Source organism: Staurois parvus, unplaced genomic scaffold, assembly GCF_062004578.1.
Source record: "Staurois parvus isolate SC_StPar_1 unplaced genomic scaffold, SC_StPar_1.0 ptg000151l, whole genome shotgun sequence".
NCBI classification, from domain to species: domain Eukaryota; kingdom Metazoa; phylum Chordata; class Amphibia; order Anura; family Ranidae; genus Staurois; species Staurois parvus.
In genome coordinates this window covers 1,482,501-1,509,112 of record NW_028317947.1, presented here as the reverse complement: position 1 = coordinate 1,509,112, position 26,612 = coordinate 1,482,501, and the positions used below count along the sequence as shown (strand labels likewise).

Genomic DNA, 26,612 nt, shown 5'->3' with positions numbered 1-26,612 from the left:
GCAAAAACAAATCCTCCTACAAGCTTTAACCAGTGCGCTCTGCTGAAGTCACAAGCCTGCTCGAACTGCTGATGAGAAAAGGTATTTAGCAGTTTATATTTACTAAAATAATTGCATTTCCATGTTGTGTGTACTGTGGGAGACCGGATATAGTGAATGCAGGGTCCTGGGTTTAGGAACACTTTAAGGAGCAGATGCCACTGCCAAGTGCCAGAGAGAGGGCTATACCCACATCCAGCAAGGTAGTGGGGTACACAATCACACACAGGGGACTGAATGACCTTTAACAGTTTAGGGAGGATGTAAAAAAAAGCAAAAGGAAGCAGCACCATGTAAGTGTAGCAATTCTTTTATGCTACACTCAGATAGCGCTGGTTCCTTCTCTCTGCTTGCTTTACACGGAGTTGATTCGAGCTCTTTGAATTGGCTGCCACAGAGTCAAGCTTTGGATCCATTTTGGACTTTTATATTATTCATCATCCCAGAGGATTTTTCATACCTGCTGCATTTCTTTCAGAGACTGCTACTTTGAGAGGCTGCTATTAGAATCTAGCCATTGCGGTTTATCCTTCGAGGCCGTTGGTGGGTTTTTTCCACTTTATGCGCCAATACTCTCATTAAGGGGGGATGTAAGTGGACACTAGCTCATTAAAAATGGCAACACTTAACAGGACAACCCTACTGTGTTTCAGGCTGGTGAAAGTTGTGATGAAAAGACCGTCTAGCAAAGAGCAGCAGAAGATGCCCTGCTTTAACCCCTGAACATATCCTACTCACATTGTGGGATGCAATTTTCACTATGAAGAGAACAGGGGGTTTGAAGTGTGAGCAGATGTCCATATCAAAAAGGAAAAGAAAGATTCAGGAAAGAGCTCCAAAAAAAAAAAAATTCACAATGCCCAAATTAAAAATAAAGTGATGGCTACCACAGTAGAAAAAAAAAAAAAACACATCCAAGAACATAGCAAACTGAGCAAAGAACACTATGAAAAGGCAAGTCTTCACAGTCATCCTGTAAATCGCAGGCTTGGACTGGCCCTGGAAAACCTGCAGAGAACTGCTGTCATGTCTGCACTGATCAGGTAGTCTGACAGGTACAAACTGTTCCCTGCAGTGACATTCACTCTCACTAGGAAGAACACTGCAGTGAAGAATCAGGTGAAGGACTCTTGCAATAAAGTACCAGATTTAAGTCAGTCTGGGAGGACATTGCACTTGTTGACTGCTAGAGAGTTTGACAAGAATTCTAATATCTAGCATGAAACTGCCAGCAGCTGTTTTATTGAAGAATCTTTCATACTAGTCTATGTCCAGCAAAGATGGAGAGAGCCATCCTTCCTCTTCAAGACACCAAGCTAAACTGGAGCTCTCAAACAGGTTTAGAGGTATAGCCAATGAAGGGAGCTGGCCACTTTTTAATTTGCAGACTATACAAACCCCTAGTTTGCTGTAGTATACACATACAAAGGATTATTGGCTTGTGTCATCCAATTAATGAGAAGTTGGGCAGCACAGTGGCTAAATGGTTAGCACTTCCATCTGAGTCACTGGTTCGAATCCCAACCACGGCACCACCTGCCTGGAGTTTGCATGTTCTCGCTGTGCCTGCGTGGGTTTCCTACAGGTAATCCGGTTTCCTCCCACACTCCAAAAACATGCTGGCAGGATAATTGGCTCCCATCTAAACTGGCCCTAGTATGTGTATGTAAGTTAGGGACCTTAGATTGTACACCCCTTGAGGGTTAGGGACTGATGTGAATGTACAATATATATGTAAAGCACTGCCTAAATTGACAGCGCTATATAAGTACGTGAAATAAATAAATGAGGGTCATAGGAAGAATTACTTTAAGTAAAATAATGGAATAACTGCACAATATATCTGCTCACTAAAATACATACTTTAACTGTATCTTCTTATGATCCGTTCCATCATTACTGAATACTTTAGGTCAGTGGTCTCCAAACTGCAGTCCTTTGCTTGCCTTTATCTGGCCCTTGGGGCACCATTCCTCCCACTGATATGAGATACTATACTGTCAACTGACACCAACAATGGTGCATCATTTCTCCCACTGGCACCAACAATGGAGCACTATACCTTCAACTGTGGTGGTGGTTTACTCCCACTGACGCAGGAAAAAGTTCCACTCCCGCTTGCCACAGTCCTTCTCCCCTGAAGTCTGAAGGATAATAAACCTGAGACCCCTGTTCTAGGTAGTACGCCTAATGATGGCAGTGAAAGTGGAGGAGAGGTGGGTGCACAAAGCAAATGGCAAACAATCAGATACCAGTCAGTTATCCCAGTTCAACAGTAGCTGATAAAATAAAAACTGGTTGCTTTTTAGTTACTGAACACTTGTATTCATACATAAAACTGTCTTCTAAATAGGGAGGAAACACAAATCTGGTGCTGGTCATTTGCAAATGGGTGCTCCCATATAACTGGAATATACAAAGTGTATTGTGATGAATTATTAATTATACTTGAGTGATTTGCAAGCGGCTTTTTATGCGGAGAGCTTATTTGAATACACAAGATGCAGCATTTGTTGAGTTTGGTCGGCAGCTAAGGCAAGTGACGAGGGTATGGGCAAGCAACGAGGGTATGGGCAAGCAACGAGGGTATGGGCAAGGAACGAGGATATGGGCAAGTGTGAAGATATCAAATCTGTGGCCAGAAGTAATGTAGCACCAGACACCCATATACAAGCCCATGCACTGACAGTTGTTCAAAAGAATAAAGATTCAACTGAAACAGGAGAAACATTGCACAAGTGCAGTTGTGGACTTTAACCAGTATTGGCAAATCCTCAGCCTGATAACAGTAACATTCTTTTAGGCAAGTAGTTGTACATTACCGTTTACACGGTCTTATCTATAGAAAGCAATGAAACTACGACTGTCAATATAAAAGTGATTGGATTCAACAGGCAAAATAAAACTGTGAGTGGCCAATGTAGGATTTAGACTCCACTTCAGTGGAGTAAGCATCACATTCTTACCATATTTGACAAAGCTACCCTGTCCTTCGGGACAATGAGAGTAACATCAAAGGTTGCTTTGATAGCAGGCTCATCCCAGCAGGGGAAAGCTCTTCGTGCATCTGTGGCCTGTAAAGAGAACAGATGCGTTTCATATCACATTCACAACATTAGCAACACAGTACTGAGACACAGCCAGGCACTTTGTAAGTTGCTCTAATCAATCCCCAGAGCCCCATGTCCTTACCTCAAACTGAGTGACTGCAGCATAGCGCACCTCTCCAGAAGCTGTATTGTATTTACTTCGATAGAAGCCTTTCATTTTATCATTCAACTCGCCGACAAAATCTATTTTCAACATCCCTGTACCTGAACACATACAGAAAAGTAAGCGTACACTGCAAATAGGAAGGCAACATACTATACATTGCACATGACTCATTAGCCTGCACTCCATTTAGAACACTGCCTAAGAATCAGCAGCACAAAATGGCTGCAATTATCTGTAGCAGCCTGAAATCATTGTCTTCTGTTCCCCATTTTAAAGTTAGTTTAACTTTTTGTTTACACAGATTTGTGACTTATCCCTCTTTAATGGCAAAGTCCTAAAAAACTGCCATCTCTAAAAGGAAGGTCACTGAAGCCATACAGGGTACTCCGACAGGAGGTGTCAGGAAAAGTAGGTCCCCGATAACAGAGTATAGATACCCCTATGATCTGTTCACCTGTTCTATGCGCAATATACTGCGTACCATCACTGGATATGGCACTAGAATGCATTGTAAATACTAAATAATGAATGTGCTGCCTTAAAGCAATGCATGCACATTAACGCACCGCAAAAGAAAGCTTAAGTATAAATGGGCCCTCACAGAATTACATTCAGTTTTCTAAAGCACTGTATTATGAAACAACCATTATTTTCTCTTTTTATAAAATACCCAGTTTCAACTTTTTGTATCAGCCCAGTGCTGCTGATCTCTTGCAACCTCTTTGCAGTCACTTCCCTTCTACATACATGCACTCCAGTGACAGCTGCATTGCATTTCTCTGGTTACCAGATGGTGACAACAGTGGACAATATCTGCATAGAGTGTTAAACCAGCCCCCTGTGTTCTCCATCGGAAGCCCATTGCAACACAGGAATACAATTTGGGAGATGGGACAAAGAGCTGTCACCCTATTAATGAAGTGTCTATGCAAAGGTCTCTGGATATACTCTACCCCCAACAGGGAGTACCTGCTAAAGGATCTCTGCGTGAGCAGTCTGCTGACAACATGGGACAACAAATAGGGCAGCACAGTGGCTAAGTGGTTAGCACTTCTGCCTGGCAGTACTAGGGTCATTGGTTCGAATCCCAACCACAGCACCACCTGCCTGGAGTTTGCATGTTTTCCATGTGTCTGCGTGGGTTTCCTCCGGGTACTCTGGTTTCCTACCACACTCCAAAGACATGCTGGAAGGTTAACTGGCTCCTGTCTAAATTGGCCCTAGTATGTGTATGTATGAAAGTCAGTTAGGGACCTTAGACTGTACACCCCTTGAGGGTTAGGGACTGTTGTGAATCTAAAATATATATGTAAAGCACTGCGTAAATTGATGGCGCTATACAAGTATATGAAATAAACACAGGGTCCCCCAGTGATGGTGTCTTACTGCCATGTGGGAGATGCACCTAGATGCACAAATCTCCCTCTCCAAAGAAGGGTCTACCGCTTGATGGGACGGAAGTATCAATGTACAACCAGCCCCCCTAAGGGGAAGTAGGGGGAATACCCTTGACAAGAAAAATAGAGTGCACTGAAGGGTCGACATCTGGTGTTCCCCTCCAATGAAAGAGGTCTTGAAACACTTCCAAGTGAAGAGACTAATCTTTTCCAGACACTACTGACTGAGAACGTCCACCTGCCAATTTTAACACCTGAAAGGTGCACTGCTTGGATGATCTTGCAATTAAGAAGTTGAGAGAGCGTTAAAGAACTATCCAAGCCGATCGTAGCTCCAGAATATTGACTGGGAGAGAAGCTTCCTCCAGTGACCAGGTCCCTTGCACTGAGAGGGTGTGTAGGACTCTGTCCTAGCCTAGCAGAAGAAATAACCTGTATAGAGCAGTATGAACGAGGAGGGCTTCTCCAAGCAATGAGTAAGTGCAGGCACTGATTTCTAAAGATTCAGGATCCATGCAAACCTCTGCAATATTTGAACAACTTGTTGGACATTGAGTCTGGGCTGACTGTTATCTCGATAGAAAACGGTCGACATACCACACTATGGTAATAGCAAATCAGAACAAGTACAGAGGTTAGCACAGCAATGGGCAAACTACGGCCCGGCGGACCTTTTAATCCGGCCCGCGAAGCTAGGCTCCCGCTAGGCTCCTCTCACAATCCGCCCTGAAGACCGGTGTAGCATGAAAATCTGTCTGCTATGAGGATCTGTCCCCCTCGACGTATCTGCGCATGTGCCGGAGATCGCCGATCGGCTGCTAATGCCTGAAACTGGCACATGCGCAGATACGTCGAGGGGGACAGATCCTCATAGGAGACAGATTTTCATGCTACACCGGAAAAGCGCGGGAACACGGTGAGAGGAACGCGCGGAGCAAAGGTAAGTGAATTGACACAGGGGGGACTTGGGGACTTAATATGGGGAATGAATTACTATAGGGGGGATGAATTACTATAGGGGGGATGAATTACTATGGGGGATGAATTACTATATGGGGGATGAATTACTATATGGGGGATGAATTACTATATGGGGGATGAATTACTATATGGGGGATTAATTACTATGCTTACTATGGGGGAATATTACTATACTTACTATGGATGACACATACACATCATTCATCTACTCTTGGTCCGGCCCCCGGGTCCAATATATGAACCCACTGCGGCCCTCAAGTCAAAAAGTTTGCCCACCCTTGGGTTAGCACCTTGTTGAAGACCCAAGGTGCAGTGGACAGACCATAAGAAAGGGCAACAAATTGGAAATGTTGCGTGGCCCATGCAAACCACAGGCAGCATCGATGCACCAGAAAGATGGGAACAAGCAAGTAAGCATATTTAAAGATGAACTTCACCATCTTCCTGTTCCCAGTTGGGAAGCAGGTAACTTTTTTTTTTTCTGACCGGTGCCATCTCCCACTTTCTCAAATTCTTGCCTAGTCAAGAATGAAGTGCACTTGGCCCAACTTCCAGAGTCTCTTGGGACATCACATGTCCCGGGAGGTTGCAAGACCAGTTTCCATTCACCACGTATGCACAGTAAGGAGCTGGCTATAAGACATCAAGTCAAAGCTGACTTCCAAATACAAGATGGCAGCTTTAGCGAGCCAGGGCTAGCAAAGATTTGACTACTGGAAATAAAAGTCCATGGATTCCAGTGCTGTAAATATCGGTTTCTTAAAAAGTCAGCAAATACAGTATTTGTAGTTGCTGACTTAATTTTTACACCTGGAGTGAAGTCCATGCAGGGCAGAAAATTTCCCTGAATGAAGGGAACCAATGACTGATCTTGTAGAGTGCATGTGGAATTCTTCTACCTGAAAGAAAGCATTGAGAATCTTTATATCTAGTATAGAGTGAATGCACCCTTTCAATTTAGGAGTTGTGAACAGGCTTGAGTAGAAAGCTTTCCTGTTCTGAAACAACAGCTATGACCTCTTCAAAGAGGTACTGTGGCAAAGCAGCACAGAGCAACCCGAAGCAAGGCAGAAATTAAAATTGTAGCTCCTGGATACCATATTCTGAACCCAAGCACCCAAAAAGTTTTGAAAGCAGGCAGCACCTTGGGGGCTTGGAAGAAATGAAAAAAAAGAAAAAAAAAACTCTTCTTAGCCTCAGAAGTAGAGGTTTTCCCAGACTGAGGCTTAAACCAGCCATAGATGGCTCAAATCTCTGCCTGTTCAGAAGGGACAAGCTGAAATGTGATCCATCTATGGGCAGGCTGGTTGTACTGCAGTTGATTCATTACAAATCGATCGATTTCATTACAACCAACCTGCCGGATTTTTTTCATGTGATCATTGCCAGTGGCTACAGACACTAGCTGTGATCATTGTGTTCTGCCAGCAGAAAAGACTCCCATTCAGAAGAACACAACAGCACTGCGGTAGGGATTCCCCCCCATCAACATTGACTCTGTCGAAGAGAGAATCAAGAAATTTTTGTTCCTTCCACCCATGGTGGAAGGAAAGAAAATTGCATAATCTATGGGCTGCTTTGGGTTTCTTTTCCTGAGGCAAAAGGCTGCTCTTCCGTTATGATGTCCTTCATAAAGTTGTCCCAGAATGCATCAGACATTCCCCATCGAAGGTCATACAGAAAAAGCATATCTTGCACTGATATTTCAAAACCAACATTTGAGCCAAAGGGTCCCGCTACATGTGTTCAATTAGAAGACCCATTCTGGATATTAGGTGTATAATATTTACTAGCCTTTCAACGCAGTGCAGTACAGTAGGGCTACAGGCATGAGCTTCAGTTGTTGGAGAACTGAAGAATTTGTTAGGATAGATCCTGGATCCCTTGCCATATCCATGGATGATACATGGCAGCCATAGACCTGTAAAGCGCATTTTAAGTGGGTAACATCAGATGTGGGAAACAAAACTGGAGTGTAAAAGGAAACAGTATTGACTATGAAGATTGAACAGTGTTTAGAAAGGGGGGAGTCAGTCACCCAGTCAGTTGCAGGAGGAGTGCACAATCTTTTCTGGAGGTGAAAGCCTTGCAGCCTGTAGATTACATTCGGCGGAGGACAAATTAAAAAGTGAACCAACAGAGAGATCCCATGAACTTGGGAAAACCGACTAATACAATAACCTAGACTCAAGGAGCAAGGAAGTACAGGTGAAAGGATGAAAGGATAGTCCTCTCAGGATAAAAGAAAGACTTGATTTCAGGAAATAAGTGTGAAAAAGGTGGTCTGAAGGACCAGTGTTGCGCATTGCCCAAATTCCAGATTCTCTTATAGAATTGGTAGGCACTGAAGGACAAAAAGAGGAGAGGGACTCAATGAAAATAAGCTTGACAACAATCCCACAAGCACTCAGAAGTAAATAGTTAAGGATTTGCTACATTCAAGAGTTCTATGATCTTTGGCTTAGCAAAGAACTCCTGGGCATTTCACAATGGGGAACACAGAAAAAAAACAGGAACTAGGATATACAGTGGGGCAAAAAAGTATTTAGTCAGCCACCAATTGTGCAAGTTCTCCCACTTAAAAAGATGAGAGAGGCCTGTAATTGGCATCATAGGTAGACCTCAACTATGAGAGACAAAATGAGAAAAAAAATCCAGACAATCACATTGGCTGATTTGGAAAGAATTTATTTGCAAATTATGGTGGAAAATAAGTATTTGGTCAATATCAAAAGTTAATCTCAATACTTTGTTATATATCCTTTGTTGGCAATGACAGAGGTCAAACGTTTCCTGTAAGTCTTCACAAGGTTGGCACACACTGTTGCTGGTATGTTGGCCCATTCCTCCATGCAGATCTCCTCTAGAGCAGTGATGTTTTGGGGCTGTCGCTGGGCAACACGAACTTTCAACTCCCTCCAAAGGTTTTCTATGGGGTTGAGATCTGGAGACTGGCTAGGCCACTCCAGGACCTTGAAATGCTTCTTACAAAGCCACTCCTTCCTTGCCCGGGCGGTATGTTTGGGATCATTGTCATGTTGGAAGACCCAGCCACGTTTTATCTTCAATGCCCTTGCTGATGGAAGGAGGTTTGCACTCAAAATCTCACGATACATGGCTCCATTCATTCTGTCCTGTACATGGATCAGTCGTCCTGGTCCCTTTGTGGAGAAACAGCCCCAAAGAATGATGTTGCCACCCCCATGATTCACAGTAGGTATGGTGTTCTTTGGATGCAACTCAGCATTCTCTCTCCTCCAAACACGACGAGTTGTGTTTCTACCAAACAGTTCTATTTTGGTTTCATCTGACCATATGACATTCTCCCAATCCTCTTCTGAATCATCCAAATTCTCTCTAGCAAACTTCAAACGGGCCCGGACATGTACTGGCTTAAGCAAGGGGACACGTCTGGCTCTGCAGGATCTGAGTCCCTGGCGGCGTAGTGTGTTACTGATGGTAGCCTTTGTTACGTTGGTCCCAGCTCTCTGCAGGTCATTCGCTAGGTCCCCCCGTGTGGTCCTGGGATTTTTGCTCACCGTTCTTGTGATCATTTTGACTCCACGGGGTGAGATCTTGCATGGAGCCCCAGATCGAGGGAGATTATCAGTGGTTTTGCATGTCTTCCATTTTCTAATTATTGCTCCCACAGTTGATTTATTCACACCAAGCTGCTTGCCTATTGCAGATTCAGTCTTCCCAGCCTGGTGCAGGTCTACAATTTTATTTCTGGTGTCCTTCGACAGCTCTTTGGTCTTCACCATAGTGGAGTTTGGAGTGTGACTGGTTGAGGTTGTGGACAGGTGTCTTTTATACTGATAACAAGTTCAAACAGATGCCATTGATACAGATTATGAGTGCAGGACAGAGGAGCCTCTTAAAGAAGAAGGTACAGGTCTGTGAGAGCCAGAACTCTTGCTCGTTTGTAGGTGACCAAATATTTATTTTCCACCATAATTTGCAAATAAATTCTTTCCAAATCAGCCAATGTGATTGTCTGGATTTTTTTTCTCATTTTGTCTCTCATAGTTGAGGTCTACCTTTGATGCCAATTACAGGCCTCTCTCATCTTTTTAAGTGGGAGAACTTGCACAATTGGTGGCTGACTAAATACTTCACTTGTCTGGATGTTGTGAATGGGTTTTTCTTTACCATAGAGGGGATCCTGCGATCATCCACAACTGTTTTCTTCTGTGGACGTCTATGCCTTTTTATGTTGCTGAGCTCACCAGTGCGTTCTTCTTTCCTCAGAAGTTTCATCTGTCCAAAGAATGCTTTTCCAGAACTGGTCTGGCTTTTGTAGATGTTTTTTGGCAAAGTCTAATCTGGCTTTTCTATTCTTTAGGCTTATGAATGGATTGCACCTTGTGGTGAACCCTCTGTATTTGCTCTCGTGAAGTCTTCTCTTGACTGTAGAATCTGAAAATGATGCGCCCACCTCCTGGAGAGTGTCCTTCACTTGTCTGGATGTTGTGAATGGGTTTTGCTTTACCATAGAGAGGATCATGCGATCATCCACCACTGTTGTCTTCTGCGGATGTCCAAACTGTTGATTTGGCCACTCCTAATGTTGCTGCTATCTCTCTGATGGATTTGTTTAGTTTTTGAAGCCTTACAATGGTCTGTTTCACTTGCATGGACAGCTCCTTTGAACGCATGATGTAGATTTACAGCAATAGATTACAAATGCAAATACCACACTTAGAATCAACTCCAGACCTTTTGCCTGCTTAATTGATGATGAAATAACGAAGAAGTACCCCACACCTGGCCATGAAACAGCTTTTGATTCAATTGTCCAATTACTTTTGGTCCCTTGAAAAAAAGGGGGGATGGCTACTCTTAAGAGCTGTAATTCCTAAACCCTTCCTCCAATTTGTACATACCCTCAAATTAAACCTGGGAGTGTGCACTTTCAGCCCATATCCATTATATAACTATAGCTTGAATATGTTTTGGTAAACACCTGAGAAAAAAACTAAAATTGTGCCTGTGTCCAAATATATATGGTCCTAACTGTATGTTTACTAGCTCAGACCCTGATCATGGCTACTCATTTAAATCAGCAGAATCAGGGAGACCCTTTTATCATACGTTCAAGGTCTCAGAAACAACACTGAACTTATAACAGAAGGGAATGGCAAGGATGCAAGACTAATGCCAGCCACAGATGGTTCAAATCTCGACTGGTTCCGCAGGAACCGGCTAAGATTCGAATCATGCATGGGCAGGCTGAATGTACTCAAGTTGACTGATCGATCAACTTGGGTACAACCAGCCTGCCAGGTTTTACATACGATTACTGCTAGCAGCTGGTATGTAACCGTCTTCTCCCAACGGGAATAGAACGGCTCAGCAACAGGAATTCCCCTGTCAACACTGTCTGTTTTGATGGGGGAATAGAGTGAATTTCTTTCCTGCAATATGCGGTTACAGGAAAGAAATTTGCTCAGTGTATGGCCTGCCTTACTGAGCAGGCCAGCTGGTATCATTTCTGCTCTGACATAAGCCTTACACCCATGGCATCAAAAGTGTTAAGCTATACCTAAAAAATTATACCTACTTATCAAAAAAAATGCATTCTGGAAAGAAAATAAACAATTTGTAGTGCACAGTTTCCACTTACCCTTTTGTAGGGGGCTTGGAAAAGACAAGGTCACCTTCTCATCTTCATTCTGGTAATTGAAACCTGTGGCATGAATTTCTGTAATAGGAGGGTGAAATAAACAAAATGTAAAGACGCATAAATACAGCATTTACTGAAAGCTTATGTCAAGCATATTTTCAGACATCAAAGGTGTCATGTCATATTATGTATACTTGTCTATATTAGCACTTAATCATAGTCAAGCTTTCAGACTTCAAATATGTAAGTTTGAGGCAGACCTTTTTGCTGACATTTTCCCTCCCAGAAACCTTGAGAAATGTGTACTCAAATACGAACACTGTGCTCAAATCCAGATACAGAAAGCAACATACTGACAAAATTATCACCATGGACCTAATGAATATAGATATAACATTTACAAGAAACCTGTGCCGAGATATACAAGGATGCTGCCATTGCTGATCACCCCCCCTAAAACAACCTACCCTATTAGCATTTGTCATCCAAAAAAAAAAAAAAAAGCTCCTGGACGAGAAACTTCTCGCAATTTTTAAATGCGTGTTTCGTAGCGATGACCACCCGACAATCACAGGAAAAATCCCACTGTGTTTGGGTCTGTCGGGATTTAGAATCGCCTAACATGAATGGAGCCTAAAAGTATGTAAAAAAAAATAATCTATATCTTTTTTCCTGCAGCAGAGTAACAGTTAATCTCTCTTATGTTTATAATGTGCCAGTGATAACCTACCATTACATCATACTGAATAAATGCACACATTACACAAACACAAGAGAAAAAGCTACAATTACATTATGAATGCTAAAGCCTCATACATGAATCGGATCTTGGTCGGTCCTTGCTGAACCGGCCGAGATCTGATCCATGTATGGGTTGGCTGACTGTACCCAAATCGATCCATTGATTGCCTTAGGTACAACCAAGCCTATCGGATTTTTCTACATGCAATTACTTCCTGGTATAGCTACTAGCACCCAGGAAGGCTCCCTCCTGCTGGCAGAACACAAGAGCGCTTCAGAAGGGATTTCCCTATCACTTACTATGTAGATGGAAGAATCGAGCGATTTTCTTTCCTTCCACCCAGCCATTGGCTGAGAGCGCTAAATCGGGAGCCAATCGGTCAACCTTTTTCAGTCATGCCCCTTTGACAGAAGCTGGCCAATCTGCCCTACAGATGGGCCAAATGTCAGCCGTTTTCTATTGAACAGGCCAATATCACCTGATATTTGGCCCATGTGTACTAGACTTAAGAATGGTTTTCCTAAATAAAGACAACTACAAAAAGAACTGTACAAGTAGAAACACAACTAAATCCAGCCATAGAAGGATCAAACCTCAGCTGGTTCAGCAGGAATGAATACACTCCCTTCCTAGGGTGTCTACACTAATCGCTACTCTATAGGAGGAGCCACGATTGTCGCCCAGGCTTTAAACATGCTTTCACCTCTTCATATCCATTACATGGGGATGGGACAATTAACATTAGGAACATTGGATAGTTTATTCTTTCAGTTAAGTGAATAGAAGTGACAAGGACACCATTTCTGGCAAGAACCACAGGCATTTTCTGTGCTTGCTGAACCCCTTGACACCGATGTAACACAAATTTGCGGCCTCACAGAACTGGGCTTTTTTTCCATGGGGACGCATATTTGTGTACCTGTCTTTCTGCTGGGAGTGCGCCGCACAGCGCGCTCCCAGCACAAACACTGCGGTGTCACTGAGAGCCCCAAGTCCCGTTCTAATGATCGGGACCCAGTACTCCCGATTCTGGGTCACATGATTGCTGTGATAGCCTCTAATTGGCTATCCCAGTGATCAGTCACTGTACAGCCTGGCCCCCTTGTGTTTTTTTTTTCTTTCTATGAATGGAGGAGAGAGATACACTGCATCTCTCTAGCTCCTTGCATAGAGGGAAAAAAAAGTTTGTTAAAAAAAAAAAAGATAAATAAATATTAAAAAAATAAAATAAAAAATACCTAGATGAAGGTTTGATCTAGTAGTGCCAGTGTAAGTGTTTGGGTCAGAATCAAAGGTCAGGATTTGTGTGTTGTTTTTTTTAATTGGTATTAGTGCAGTGTGTTTTAGGTAAACAAAAAGTGCACTATTGTTTCTGGGCTGTACTCTGCGTACAAACAACATACACATATATGGTATCGCTGCGATAGTCAAGAGCTGGAAAATTTATTTTGAGTTGTTCTTTGGTGGTAGGTTATGGTAGTAACAAGAAACACACAGCTAAATTAAATTTTTTTTTTTTTACTATTTTGGGCCAGTTTTTTTTTGATAATAAAAAAATCAGGAGATATCAATTACCATTTACCACCAAACTAAAGCCCAATTTGTCCTGAAAAAAAACAAAGTATAATTCACCTCAATGTACAAAGTAGTTGTGATGATATGTACGGTTTTACAAACACATGCCAACATTGCAAAATTGTGGTTATGCATTAAGATACACGTGTGGCACTTTAGTTCTGGGATTTAAAAGGTAATATACTATGTTGAGATTTTGTTTTTTGAGGTATTTGAAGAGCACCTGTGATTGATTTGCATCTTCTTCAGTGGAGTAGGAAGCGTCTTCCTATCAAGAAATTGATCTTTGTTTGGACACATTATTTGGACACTTTGCATATTGGGACTTTATTTTATTTTTGTTCTTTTATATATATTTGATATTTTTTATTTTTGGGTAATCTCTTTGGGTCTTGATTTTTTCACTATAATTGTGGGTTTTTGGGTTTAAGTCAATGAATATATGTTTTATTAGTACTTCAGGGGAAGGATATTGATATGACTTTAAGGGATTTCTGAGGATTTTATATATATATATATATATATATATATATATATGTGTGTGTGCTGATTTATACTTATTATGCATTAAGATTTGTTTCTCCCTTAGGTGTGAAGGGGTTAAAGCGGTTGTAAACCTCAGACATGAAATATGAACAAAGCATATAGCTCTATAGCGTGTACTTGTCTCAATCCAGAGCACTAAGTGTCATTTTTGCTAGCTGTCTCATTCATCTGCTATCAGCATGAATCACTTCTGACAAGTTTTCCTGACACCAAAAATAATAAAAAAAAAAAAAAAAAAAGGGCGACAGTGGAGGGAACTGCCTGTGGTTGAGATCTTCAGCTCTGTTCCTGTGTGCTGTGTGAAGGGAGGTGTGTCCCTTCCTTCCAATCAGCTCTCAGATCTCTTGTGCAATTATGTACCTTTAGCTCTCCGCCCCCTGCTTTTCAAAGCTGAGAGATGCTGTGTAAATTCTACACTTTGAATGGATGTAGGAGAAAGAGATGTAGATAAACAGATACAACTTAAGTAGTGGGATTTGTCTTATCTCTGTGTATCACCTGAGGCCAGTTGCTTCGCTGGGTACAAGAAGGGTTCTTAGTCTGGAAAACAAAATGCAGCCAACATATCTAAAGAATGGCAAACTGCTTTCTAAAGTTATAGTTCTTGGTCATAGCTATCTTTTGGATACTTTACACTGCACAGTAGGTCGGGATAATATTTCTGTCACTGACCGTTTACTAAGTAACTTGAAAGAAACAACTGCAGTGATGCAGAGACTAATTATATTCGTTATTAGGCAGCTTTCACACTGTTTCCAGTGTGTTTTTTATGTGTGAAAAAAAAGGACAAGAGACTAAAAAAAAATATCAAAAACACAACCTTGAGTGTGTTTTTGATGTGGGTTTGCAGCTGCATTAATTTGTTTTTTTTTCTTTTAAGGCTTTTCCCCCTTTGTTTTCACCTGGTGATATGGGCAGTAATATACCTCCTGTATTAGAGAGTCCCCATTCTAGATGAAGCACACCAATACAGCAGCATTGCTATCTGGGGGGGTGATAGATGTACTAGACTAGCAGGTTTGGAGACACTAAATTGAAACCAAGCTCCAGCTCGCACTGAAAAAGCAGTTACACAAGCAGTTACAGCAAAAATGTTTTCCTTTTGGGGTGAAGGTTTTACATAAACACTGATAATTGTAAGAACCCCTGTCAGTGGTTAATTATTTGTCTCAACACTGCGATGCATCTGCAGAACTTGTTCTGTTGAAAAACAGACTAACCAGATCAACAGGTGAAAATTAAGGAAAGAAAGCCTAAAAAAGAAATAGTAACGCGGTCATAACATCTAAGAATGGGTAAGCTGCAATATAATAAATATTTGCTTTTCTATTTAATACCACTTTGACATGTTTTTCCCAAAAAGGGCTTAGAGCGGGCCTCCTTTACAGTCATTTAGCTGGATGCACCAGATTCCTACTGAAAGGATCAGCAGATTGTGCTGGAATTACAGGCGCATGTGAACAGCGGTGGCCGCGCTACCTGTACAATGTATTAGTAGGCTGACGGCAGCCGTCGTAGTTCAAATGTAGCTGCACACCAAGCGGTTACCTGTGGTGTCCAAGCCTGGACGCATCTGAATCTGATGTATGTGGCTAAACATCTAGGTGAAGGAGGCCTTAGGGTTGGTTCACAGCACAATTTCTGGGTTCCAGATGCAATTCTGAATGCGTGTTTTTGATGTGTTGCAATGGCTTTTTGATGCACCTTGCCATGTTCCACACAGAAAAATGCAGCATGTTCCACTTTTGTTGGCTGTATTGGAACACATTGTACTGGTGTGAACTAAGGACATCCATTGTACTGGTGTGAACTAGGGCCATCCACCCATGTGCATCCACTATGCATGCATTTTTGGTGCAAAATAAAAACACACTGGAGTGCATCTGATCTGAACCAGCCCTTAGCCTGGACAGACTCTTCTGTGGTCTAACCCAGTACAACGGTTATACTCAGCCAAGTAAATATCCAGGTAGAAGAGAGTCTGCAGACAATGTCGGCATGAGAAGCCGACCGGTGGACACATAGCAGCGCTGGATTACTGGTTTCCCATACAAAGAAACTGTGCTGGTGAATGACCTGGATTGCAAACTTAGGGCTCATTCACACTTGGCTGTTTTACCAACGCTTGCCAAACGCCCCTATAGCGTTTGGCAAGCATTGGTCTGGCGTTTGCGGAGCGTTTTTTAACGCTCAGCAAACGCGGCATGCGCGGTTTAGCGGAGGTTGCTAGGCGTTTGCAGAGCGTTAAAAATGCCCCACAAACGCCTATAATGCAGTTTGAATGGTGTTACCGCTCCGCAACCGCACCACAAACGCCAACCGGGCGTTTGCGGAGCGGCACCATAGACTAGAATAGGAGGCTTCAACGCCTCCTGACTCGACCAGAGGCGTCCGTTTTGCCACAACGCGATGCAAACGCTCCCGTTAGAACAGCATCATGTGCTGTAATGTGCAGATTGGCAGAGGCGTTTGGGAAGTGGTAAAAACGCTTCCCAAACGCCTCTCTGCCGCCTGCACACAACGCTAGTGTGAACGTAGCCTTAGCCAAAAATTAGATGCTTCAAAAAGGTGAAAAAACAAATATAAAAAAAAAAACAAAAAAAAAAAAAACAAAAACTGCTGGATGGGTAGGGAAGGAGAGGGGGCTAATTTTGTCAAGAGATGGACATGGATTAGACCATTAAAATATTTTGTAAAGATCGAGATGAAATGGTGAAAATGCCTAGTCCCAGAACAATTCTCTCTGGGGAAGAACAAAACAATATTTTTGGTTTCCTATAAAAATAATAAGTCTCTAAGGATAAGTTGATCCAAGTTAAGTTTCTTCACAGGGTATACTATACTCCTGCGAGGCTTCATAGAATATAACCAACACGTGACCCTATGTGTCCTCACTGTCAAGTCCATTTGGGGTCCTATCTTTGTATGTTTTGGGATTGTCCTAGACTGGCCAGTTTCTGGACGGGTGTTTTTGATTTAATAAATCTCAGGTTGAAACTGCCTCTTCCTATTTCCCCAGAGTTAGCCCTTCTGGGGATTCAGGATGATGAGCAATGTTCCCATCATACCAAATTGCTGATTTCTTTTTCACTTTTCTATGCCAAGAAAGAAATCCTCCTTCGGTGGTCCTCCTCTACTCCTCCTATGGTGTCTTCCTGGGAGATGATTGTAGATGCGGCCCTGCCAATGTACAAACTTACATATCTGAATAGAGGCTGCCCTTGGAAATATGATAAAGTGTGGTCCCCTTCGAAAGAGTGTTCCCTTCTATGCCCCCCCTTTTCTTCTCTATTGTTTCCCTTGATTATCTCCCTGGTTCTACTCTCCTTATTCTTCCTACCTCCTTTCATCTTTCTTTTGGACAACTATCCCCCTATGAGACTCCGGTGCCTTCCCATGGTTTAATTCAGGGCCCTTTTGATTGAGTGGTAACTTCATACACACAGTTCTTTACATATCTACTTACTGCTTTGATGAACTGTATAGTTGGACAGTATTAGATCAATGCATTTGTTCAATATGTATGGCATTGTATTTTGTACATGAGTTTATTTGCTCTTTTATACTCTTGTCTTCAATAAAGCACTCCTCCTGATTTGTAAAAAAATAAAATAAAATATATAATAATCAAAAGGGTTGGATTTTTGTTTTTGCTTTACTATAGGTCTGCTCTAACAAACTATAGTATATGTGATGTCTAGCGCAATTAAATTCAAACGCTATAATGTAGGTGACAGGTCCTCTTTAAAAATACACCAAAAACAATCTATAAACAAGTTTCAATGAAGCCTGCATGAATTGTGTCTCAATGTTTGCTTTAAAGTGTGAATCTCTGCAGAATCAACATTGTCAGCGTTGGCAAAATAACCTGCTGAGAAGACTGGCGTTGTGCCTGGTGCCTACTGGAGACTAAAGCTGGCATCAGGAGCAGTGCTGAGATCATACCTGGCACACCAAGGCACACTACAGACTCACATCAGCACAATATGACAAAAATCCTGACAGTATTTGAGATTACCCACGATGAGGTATGGCAACACGTCCCGAGGTACAGGAGCTCAGCAGGACAAACTATGTGCTAGTGAACATCATAAATGGGTTCCACCCAGACCAACTATAAAAAGGTATTTAAATAATAATTTGAAGGTAAATTATGAATACTTTGTACACGCTATGATGTGTTCAGACATTAACGATCTACACAAAAAGTCAAATACCACACAAGCTTTTTGAAAAATACAACCACTTTAAAGCCCTGATTCACACCGAACGCGGCTTTGAAATTGTGCTAGTTCACCTGAAGTAGCGCAGTTTCAAGGCCGCCGGTCAGTGCGATTTCATGTGCAGCTTGCTGTAGTGGTGCACAGAAACGAAAATTCTGGTGCCGAAACCGAAAGTTCAAAAACTGAATATATTTTTAAAAAAATTACAAAAAAAAAAAAAAAAAAAAAAACACAATATATACCCCACTCTATGAAAGAGGATGTTACAGCAAGTAAATAGATACCCAACATGTCATGCTTTAAAATTGCGCACGCTCGAGAAATGGTGTGAAACTGCGGTACTTAAAAATCTCCATGGGTGATGCTTTAAAAATGTCTACAGATGCAGTATAAAGTTACAGAGGAGGTCTAGTACTAGAATTATTGCTCATGCTCCGACATTCGTGGCGATACCTCACGTGTGGAGTTTGAACACCATTTACATATGTGGGCATGGCCTATGTATGCATTCACCACCTCGTGCAAGCACAGGGACACTTTAAACTTTTTTTTTTTATTTCATATTTTTGGGGTTTTTTTGCATTGTCTGTTTAAAAAAAATATATAATCACTTTTATTCTTATCACAAGAAATGTATGCATCCCTTGTGATAGAAATAATTGACAGGTCCTCTTTATGGAGAGATATGGGGTCAATAAGACCCCACATCTCTCCTCTGCAATGTAAAGAACTACTTTCTAATCAGTGACGTCCATCAGTGCCCGCCCATTAGCACACATCAGGGAAGGAAAAAAATAACTTATTTACAGAAACTAACAAAAAACTATTTTCTTAAAAATGTTCGCTCTTTTTTCGTTTATCAAAAATGAAAAACCCCAGTGATGAATAAATACCACCAAAAAAAAGCTCTATTTGTTAAAACGTTTATGTTTTTTTTTTTTTGTTTGGGTACAGTGTTGCATGACTGCCCAAATATTATTCAAAGTGTAACAGCATTGAAATCTGAAAACTGGCCTGGGCAGGAAGGGGGTGAAAGTGCCCGGTAGGCAAGTAGTTAAGATCCATCATCAATCATGATGCCACCAACCCGAAAAAAGGCTTCGCTCTCGACGCTGGCTCCCACTGTAACAGCTCCACTGGCCTGACAGTTCTTAAATATCTAAGGGGTGGGGCCACCAGCTGATGTCTTCCTTGCTGGGTAGATGATGTCACAAGGGGGCTCCCGCCCCCTTGGATATTTAAGAACCGTCAGGTCGGCAGAGCTGTCAGATTGTGGAAGCTAGCGTCGTGAGAGAAGCTTTTTTTTTTTCCCCCCTCCTTTTTCGGGTCGGCAGCGGGCATTGTGATTGATGATGGATCTACACAGGGGGACAGTAGGACTGCCTACTGTGGTTACACTTTTTTTTCCATGAATGAGTAGCGGTACCATGAACTCCATACTCACATGGGGGGAGGGGGGGTTGGGATCTTGTGGCCCCCTTGTTAAAGGAGGCTAACATATTCTGATAAGCCCTCCGCCTTCAGATCCCCACAACTGCCGGCAAAGGCTGTGGGGAAGAGGCCTTTGTCCCCATTAACACGGAGGCAAGGTGCTTTGGAGGAGGGAACTCCCCCTGCCCCAAAGCATCCCATGTTGGGGGGCATGTGGCCTGGTATGGTTCAGGAAAAGGGGGGGGCGCTCACTGGCCCGCCCCCCCCCTTTTCCTGACATGCTCGGATAAGGGTCTGGTATGGATTTTGGGGGATTACCCCTCCCCCCAAGACTTTTTTTTTAATTTAATTTTGGAGCAGGGGTTCCCCTCAAAATCTATACCATACCCGGAAAGCTTGGTATGGATGGTGGGGGGACCCCACACTTTTTTTATATTTATAATTGCCGGCAATGCCTGTTTTTTACATTGGGAAACCTGATGACAGCTGATGAGTCATCTGTTAAGGTCTTGGCTGCGGCTTCTTTATACAACCAGCTGCGGTGTGATAAATTACTGCATGAAAATATGGGGTAATTACTGCAATAACGATATTTACTGCATGAGTTATTTACGGCAAAACGTAGTGAATTGCACAGTTGTGAAAGATTTACCGCATGCGTTATTTTACCGCATTTATTCAGTCGTTATTAGTGACTTACTTTGTCAAATACACAGCTAGCTGCAATTGAACACACAGAATGATGGATAGAAATGTGCTTGACATGATAATATGCAGTGTAATTCAAAAGACATCGTCATTGGAAATGATCTGTACAACATATGACTGGTGTCTGGTGATTTATCAGTAAGCTATCAGCGTAGGATCAACGGTGCAAAGCTGTGGCATCGTTATGATTGGCTGTGCTACAAGAATGCAGAGTACAGCATAGAAAGAGTTAGTACCTCTGTCAGGTTAATTTAATGTGCTTAGAATTTTATAGTGTTAAGCCACTCGGCAGCCAACCAAGAAATACCTCTGGCAAGACCAGACTTGTGATGTAATAGTACATGTAGAGTATTAGAAATACAGGCAACAAAGGGATATCAGGGAAGTTTTACACACAGGTAGTTGGAAGGAATCATTAATATGGACACTCATAAATCCTAATAATGTGTCATGCCAGTGATTAGCTATATAACAGGTAACACAATTGTGATATATTGGACTGTTACCTTGCCACACTAAGAATGGACAGCCTGAACACATCCATCTGACGGAGAAACCAGGGATCACAGAATGCATCAACCTGTCCAAGGCAGTTATTTAACTAACCTATACACAGTGTATTCATAAAGTATTCAGACCCCCTACACTTTTTTTTAAATTTTGCGATGCTGCAGCCTATTACTACAGTTGTTTAAACACTTGCCCCCCCCCCCCCCCCCCCCCAGAGGATTTACCCCCCTTCCTGACCAGGCCATTTTTTGCGATACTGCGCTGCGTTACTTTGACAATTGCGCGGTCATGCAATGCTTCACCCAAATTAAATTGACGTCCTTTTTCCCCACAATAGAGCTTTCTTTTCGGTGGTATATGATCACCGGTTTTTATTTTTTGCGCTATAAACAAAAAAAAAAAACAATTTTGAAAAAAAATATTTTTTACTTTTTGTGATTAAACATGTTCAGTAAAAAAAAAAAAATAAAATTTCAAAATAAATAAAATTTCATTTAGACCAAAATGTATTCTGCTACATGTCTTTGCTACAAAAAAAAAAAAAAAGTGTAAATTAACTGGTTTACATGAAAGTTACAGAGTTTACAAATGGTATATATATATATATATATATATATATATATATATATATATATATATATACACACACACATACATACATACATACACACACACACACACACACACACACACACACACACACATACATACATATATATATATCAGCGATCAGCGTGCATTCTGACACCGGGGGGGGGGGGGGGGGAACTGACTTGGTGTCACTGACATCCCCAGTGACACCAATACAGTAATCAGTGCTATTAAAAGCACTGACACTGTACTAATGACACTGGGCTGGAAGGGCTTAACATGTAGGGCGATCAAAGTGTTAATTGTGTGCTGTTTCACAGTGTGCACTTTACACTGTAAGCACACTGCTTTGCATGGCTCTGCTGTGCACAGCCATGCAAAGCAGTGTGCACGAGCTGACAGGGAGAACTGTTTTGTTTACTAACAGTTTTGTTCTCCTCTCCCCCCCAGCTGACAATACATACTGTGACAGAGCAAAGTCATGAGGTTAAAGGAACTGCCAGCAAAGCTCAGACAGGATAACTGTAAGGTACAGATCTGGGGAAGTCTACATAAAATCCTGCTGTACTGAAGGTTCCCAAGAGCACAGTGGCCTCCATAATCCTCAAATTGAGGAAATTTGGCACGACCAGGACTCTTCCAAGAGCAGGTCGCCTGGACAAACTGAGCAAATTGGGACAGAAGGGTCTTAGAATCAGAGGTGACCAAGAACCCGATGGTCACTCTGACTGAACTCCAGAGATGTGGATAAGGGACAAAGTTCAAGAAGAACAACCATCAGTGCAGCCCTACACCGATCTAGGCTTTATGGCAGAGTGGCTAAACAGAAAGAAAAACACATGAATGCCCGCTTGGAGTTTGCAAAAATGCACCTGAAGGACTCTCAGGCTGTGAGGAACATGATTCTCTGGTCTGATGAAACAAAGATTGAACAGTCTGGTCTCAATTCTAAACATTATGTCTGGAGGAAACCAGGCACTGCTCATCACATTCCCAATACCATCCCAACAGTGAAGCATGGTGGTGGCAGAATTGTGCTGTGGGGGTGTTTTTCAACAGCAGGGACTGGGAGACTGGTCAGGGTTGAGGGCAAGCTGTATGGAGAACAGTACAGGAAACCTGTTCCACAGCGTTCAGGACCTGAGACTTGGTGGAAGGTTCAACTTCCAAACATGACAACGATCCTAAGCACACGACATGACATACCAACACAGGAGTGGCTTAGGGACAACTCTCTGAATGTCTTAGAGTGGCCCAGTCAGAGCCCTGACTTAAACTCTATTGAACATCTCTGGAGAGACCTGAAAAGAACTGTCAACCGAAGGTCCCAATCCAAGCTGACTCAGGCTTTGAGAATTTGCAAAGAATAGCAAATCCCCCAATCCAGGTGTGCAAAGCTTGTCATGTCATAGCCAAAAAGACTTGAGGCTGCCAAAACGTGCTTCAACAAAGTCCTAAGTAAAGGGATTGAATACTTAAGAACGTGATTTTAATTGATATTTCTTTTCAATACATTTTCAGACATTTCTAAAATTATTTTTTCATTTGGTCATTATGGGGTGCTGAGAGTAGATTAATGAGAGTAAAGGTGAATTTAAACAGCTGTAGTATCAGACTGCAACATAAACCTAAAAAAAGTGAAGGGGGTCTGAATACATTATAAATGCACTGCATGTAATCCCTGTACTTAACAGTTTCACTTGTATTTTTTGGTTCAAAAAGAATGTCCTAGAGCAGGCAATTCCTTAAATGCCCAGGAATTTCAACACCTTTGAAACAGAATTTAAAAAAAAAATTTAAACAGCACAAGTGAAATAAGTTGTATCTAATGTTGGGTCAGCACAGAGATTAAGTGGTTAGCACTTCCGCCTAGCGTCGTTGGTTCGAAGCCCAACCCTGGCACTACCTGCATAGAGTTTGCTTGTTCTCCCTGTGCCTGTGTGGGTTTCCTCCGGGTACTTTGGTAGGTTAACCGGTTCCTGTCTAAATTGGCCCTAGTATGTGTATGTATCAATGTGAGTTAGGGACCTTAGATTGAATGCTTCTTGAGGATTAGGGAATTATTTGAATATACAATAAATATGTAAAGCGCTGCATAAATTGACGGCGCTTTATAAGTGTCGGTAATAAATATATAAATGAGTAACCCTAGGGTCCAGATGGCTGTTTGTTGTAGAGATCAGTTTCATTCATGCTTGTCATTACACACACAGCTCTTTGTCCATTGCTGTAACTGAGCAATCCGATCCTCATACAGTACAGCAGGGATTGTGTTCCCTTCCTCACCCCTCATCCATTAAAAAAGCACTTAGTGATCTGGTCACAGTATACAAGGCGTTTTGTGAATGGACAAGAGTAGAGGAAATGCAGGTAAATTACATGATCTCCACTTGCACATTCATAGAATGCCACTGTGCATATCAGAGGTGTTCAGTCAAGTTTAAAAAGCCTTTGAAGATAATTAAAAAAAAAAAAAAAAAAAAAACACCTGACACCCCTAAGAGGGGCTTCAAAAACTCCGTGTGCATGAGGCCCAATATGTAGCAGCAGGACACAAAATGCAGAGTGCATTCTGTTTTGTAAGTGAGACTTTATATCTGGTTTTCTTCAGTATTAAGTTACTGTGCTGTGTTTTGGCCTATTGTGCTGGGCATACCTGATGAAGGGTCTGCAGTGATCCAGAATGGTTGCAGCTTTTCTAAACTGCCCCACAACAGGCAATCCTATCGCTGATCCTCTGACCGAAGGGTGCTGGTTTCTAGCTTCACTGTCCGCTTTATGATCATAATGTTAACACAATGAAAAGAAAGCCACTCTCAATTTTAAAAGCCTCGTATAAACATTTATTATAGTGATTGTAAGGGATATTTTTTTTTTTTTTTAACCATTAGCCGCCCGGCCAATGGCCGTTTGGCGGCTTGAAATGTGCTCCTGTATTCCGGGTGCACGCCATTTGGCGTGCTCCCGCACATGCGCGGTTTGCGCGGTTGCAGAGCGACGCAGCAGTGCGATCTGTCACCGCCCGTGCACCTCGGACACGGCCGATGACAGATCCGAGTACCGGCTCCCGTTGCCGGTACCATGTGACCTGCTGTGACCAATCACAGCAGGTCACATGACAGTTGTATACAATGGATGGCTTCATTCATGATGCCATCCATTGTATACTAGTGCCTAGCTGTGAATGGTCATAGCTAATCACATGCACATGTCATGTGATTAGCTGTGACCAAATCACAGCTAAGCACAAAAAAAAAAAAAAAAAAAAAAAAAAAGCTGAATGAATCGATGTCATTCAGGTAAATGCTTGCTTATAGCAAAGTAATTCTTTGCTATAAGCAAATTGTGTAAAAAAAAAAAAAAAAAAAATACTGATCACTTCCCCAAAGTAGTACAGTGTTACTATGGTAACATTGTACTATTTTGGTCATAGTAAAATATGAAAAAAAAAATCTTAAAAAAAATTTAAAAAAATGTAATAAAAAATTAAATATAATAAAAAAATTAAAAAAATTAAAAAAATATATATATATATTTTTTTCATACCGTCACCAGTCAGTGTCGCTGTTCACCGCCATGCCAGTTATATGATGACGCTGTACTGCACTGGTGACAGTATGTAAAAAAAAAAATAGTGAAAATAATTTTTTTAATTTTTTCATTTTCCGAAAAATTATGACAAAAAAATACAACTTCAAAAAACTCGCCATGCCTCTTATGAAGTACGTCGGACTGTCTACTCTGCAAAAAGGGGTCATTTGGGGGATATCTGTACTGACATTCTTGGACCTCAAGAAATTAGATTGGCTGTCAGTACTTCAGGATTGATCAATATTCAGATCTATCCCATAGTTTGTGAACTCTATAACTTTCCTACAAACTAAAAAATACATCCTAATTTGGGTTATTTTCACCAAAGACATGTAGCAAAATACATCTCGGCCTAAATTTACAAAGAACAATTATTTATTTGTAAACTTTTAAAACAGAAACAAAGAAAAATGTGTTTTTTTTTCAAAATTTTTGGTCTTTTTTTGTTAATTTAGCAAAAAATAAAAACCCCAGCGGTGATTAAATACCACCAAAAGAAAGCTCTAGTTGTGTGAAGAAAATGATAAAATTTTAGTTTGGGTACAATGTTGTATGACCGCGCAATTGTCATTCAAAGTGTGAGAGCGCTGAAACCTGAAAAATGGCCTGGGCAGGAAGGTGTAAAATTGCACGGTATTGAAACGGTTAAATAGCATGTTATACTTACCTGCTCTGTGCAATCGCTTTGCACAGAGGAGCCTCTATCCTCTTCTCAGGTCCTCTGCCAGTGCTGCTACCCCCCATAATAAGCTGCCTGCTACGAGGGCACTCATGCATGCTCGCTCCCTAGCCAGCTCTGTGTGTTCAGAAGACAAACACACAGCATGGCCTGGCCCCACCTCCCGCTCTCTCTTCATTGGCTGTGATTGACAGCAGCGGGGGCCAAGTGTCTAAGCCAATGAGGAGGGTGAGAGCAGAGAGCCTCTGCTTTCATGGATCGAGATCAGTCACAGGTAAGTATCAGGTTGTAAACGTACACTTGGTGCACATCTCTGCATTTATAGCCATGCAATATACACTTGTGAACATTCTCAATACAAAAAGGCTAACAGACCACAACTTTATAATAAGTGCAGTCTGCCATATGAAAAGTGAAACCAGCCATATAAAAAAGTGAAAAAGTGCTCAATCCAAAATATATTGTCTGAGATGCAATCAAAACTTGAAAGGTGATGAGCAAACCCGATTCCTCCACCAAATAAATGATCAGCCTCTTACCAAAAATATTGATCTCACTTTCCAGAGATCAATACTCCCTTGTGTGCTCGTACTCAGCACCCATCTCACTGATGAGATACTCACTACCTCCTCAGCATAATAAGAGACACCAGAAGGAACCTTCTTGTGCAATAAACAGATATTCCCTCTGGGGAAGAAGATCAGAGGACTGCAATGGTGTTATATCATAAAACTATTTTTTTATTTAAAATAAGCAG

At 41.8% G+C, this 26,612-nt stretch overlaps 1 protein-coding gene across 1 annotated transcript in view; it reads right to left on the bottom strand.

The window, feature by feature from the left end:
- The window catches only part of NPEPPS (aminopeptidase puromycin sensitive), a 135,401-nt gene that overhangs the window by 60,107 nt on the left and 48,682 nt on the right, over positions 1-26,612 (bottom strand). The window contains exons 3-5 of the mRNA XM_089674315.1: positions 11,260-11,337; positions 3,232-3,353; positions 3,006-3,113 (exon numbers count right to left, since the gene is read on the bottom strand). Coding sequence (XP_089530441.1) covers positions 3,006-3,113; positions 3,232-3,353; positions 11,260-11,337 — 308 coding nt within the window. The remainder of the gene's footprint in view (positions 1-3,005; positions 3,114-3,231; positions 3,354-11,259; positions 11,338-26,612) is intronic.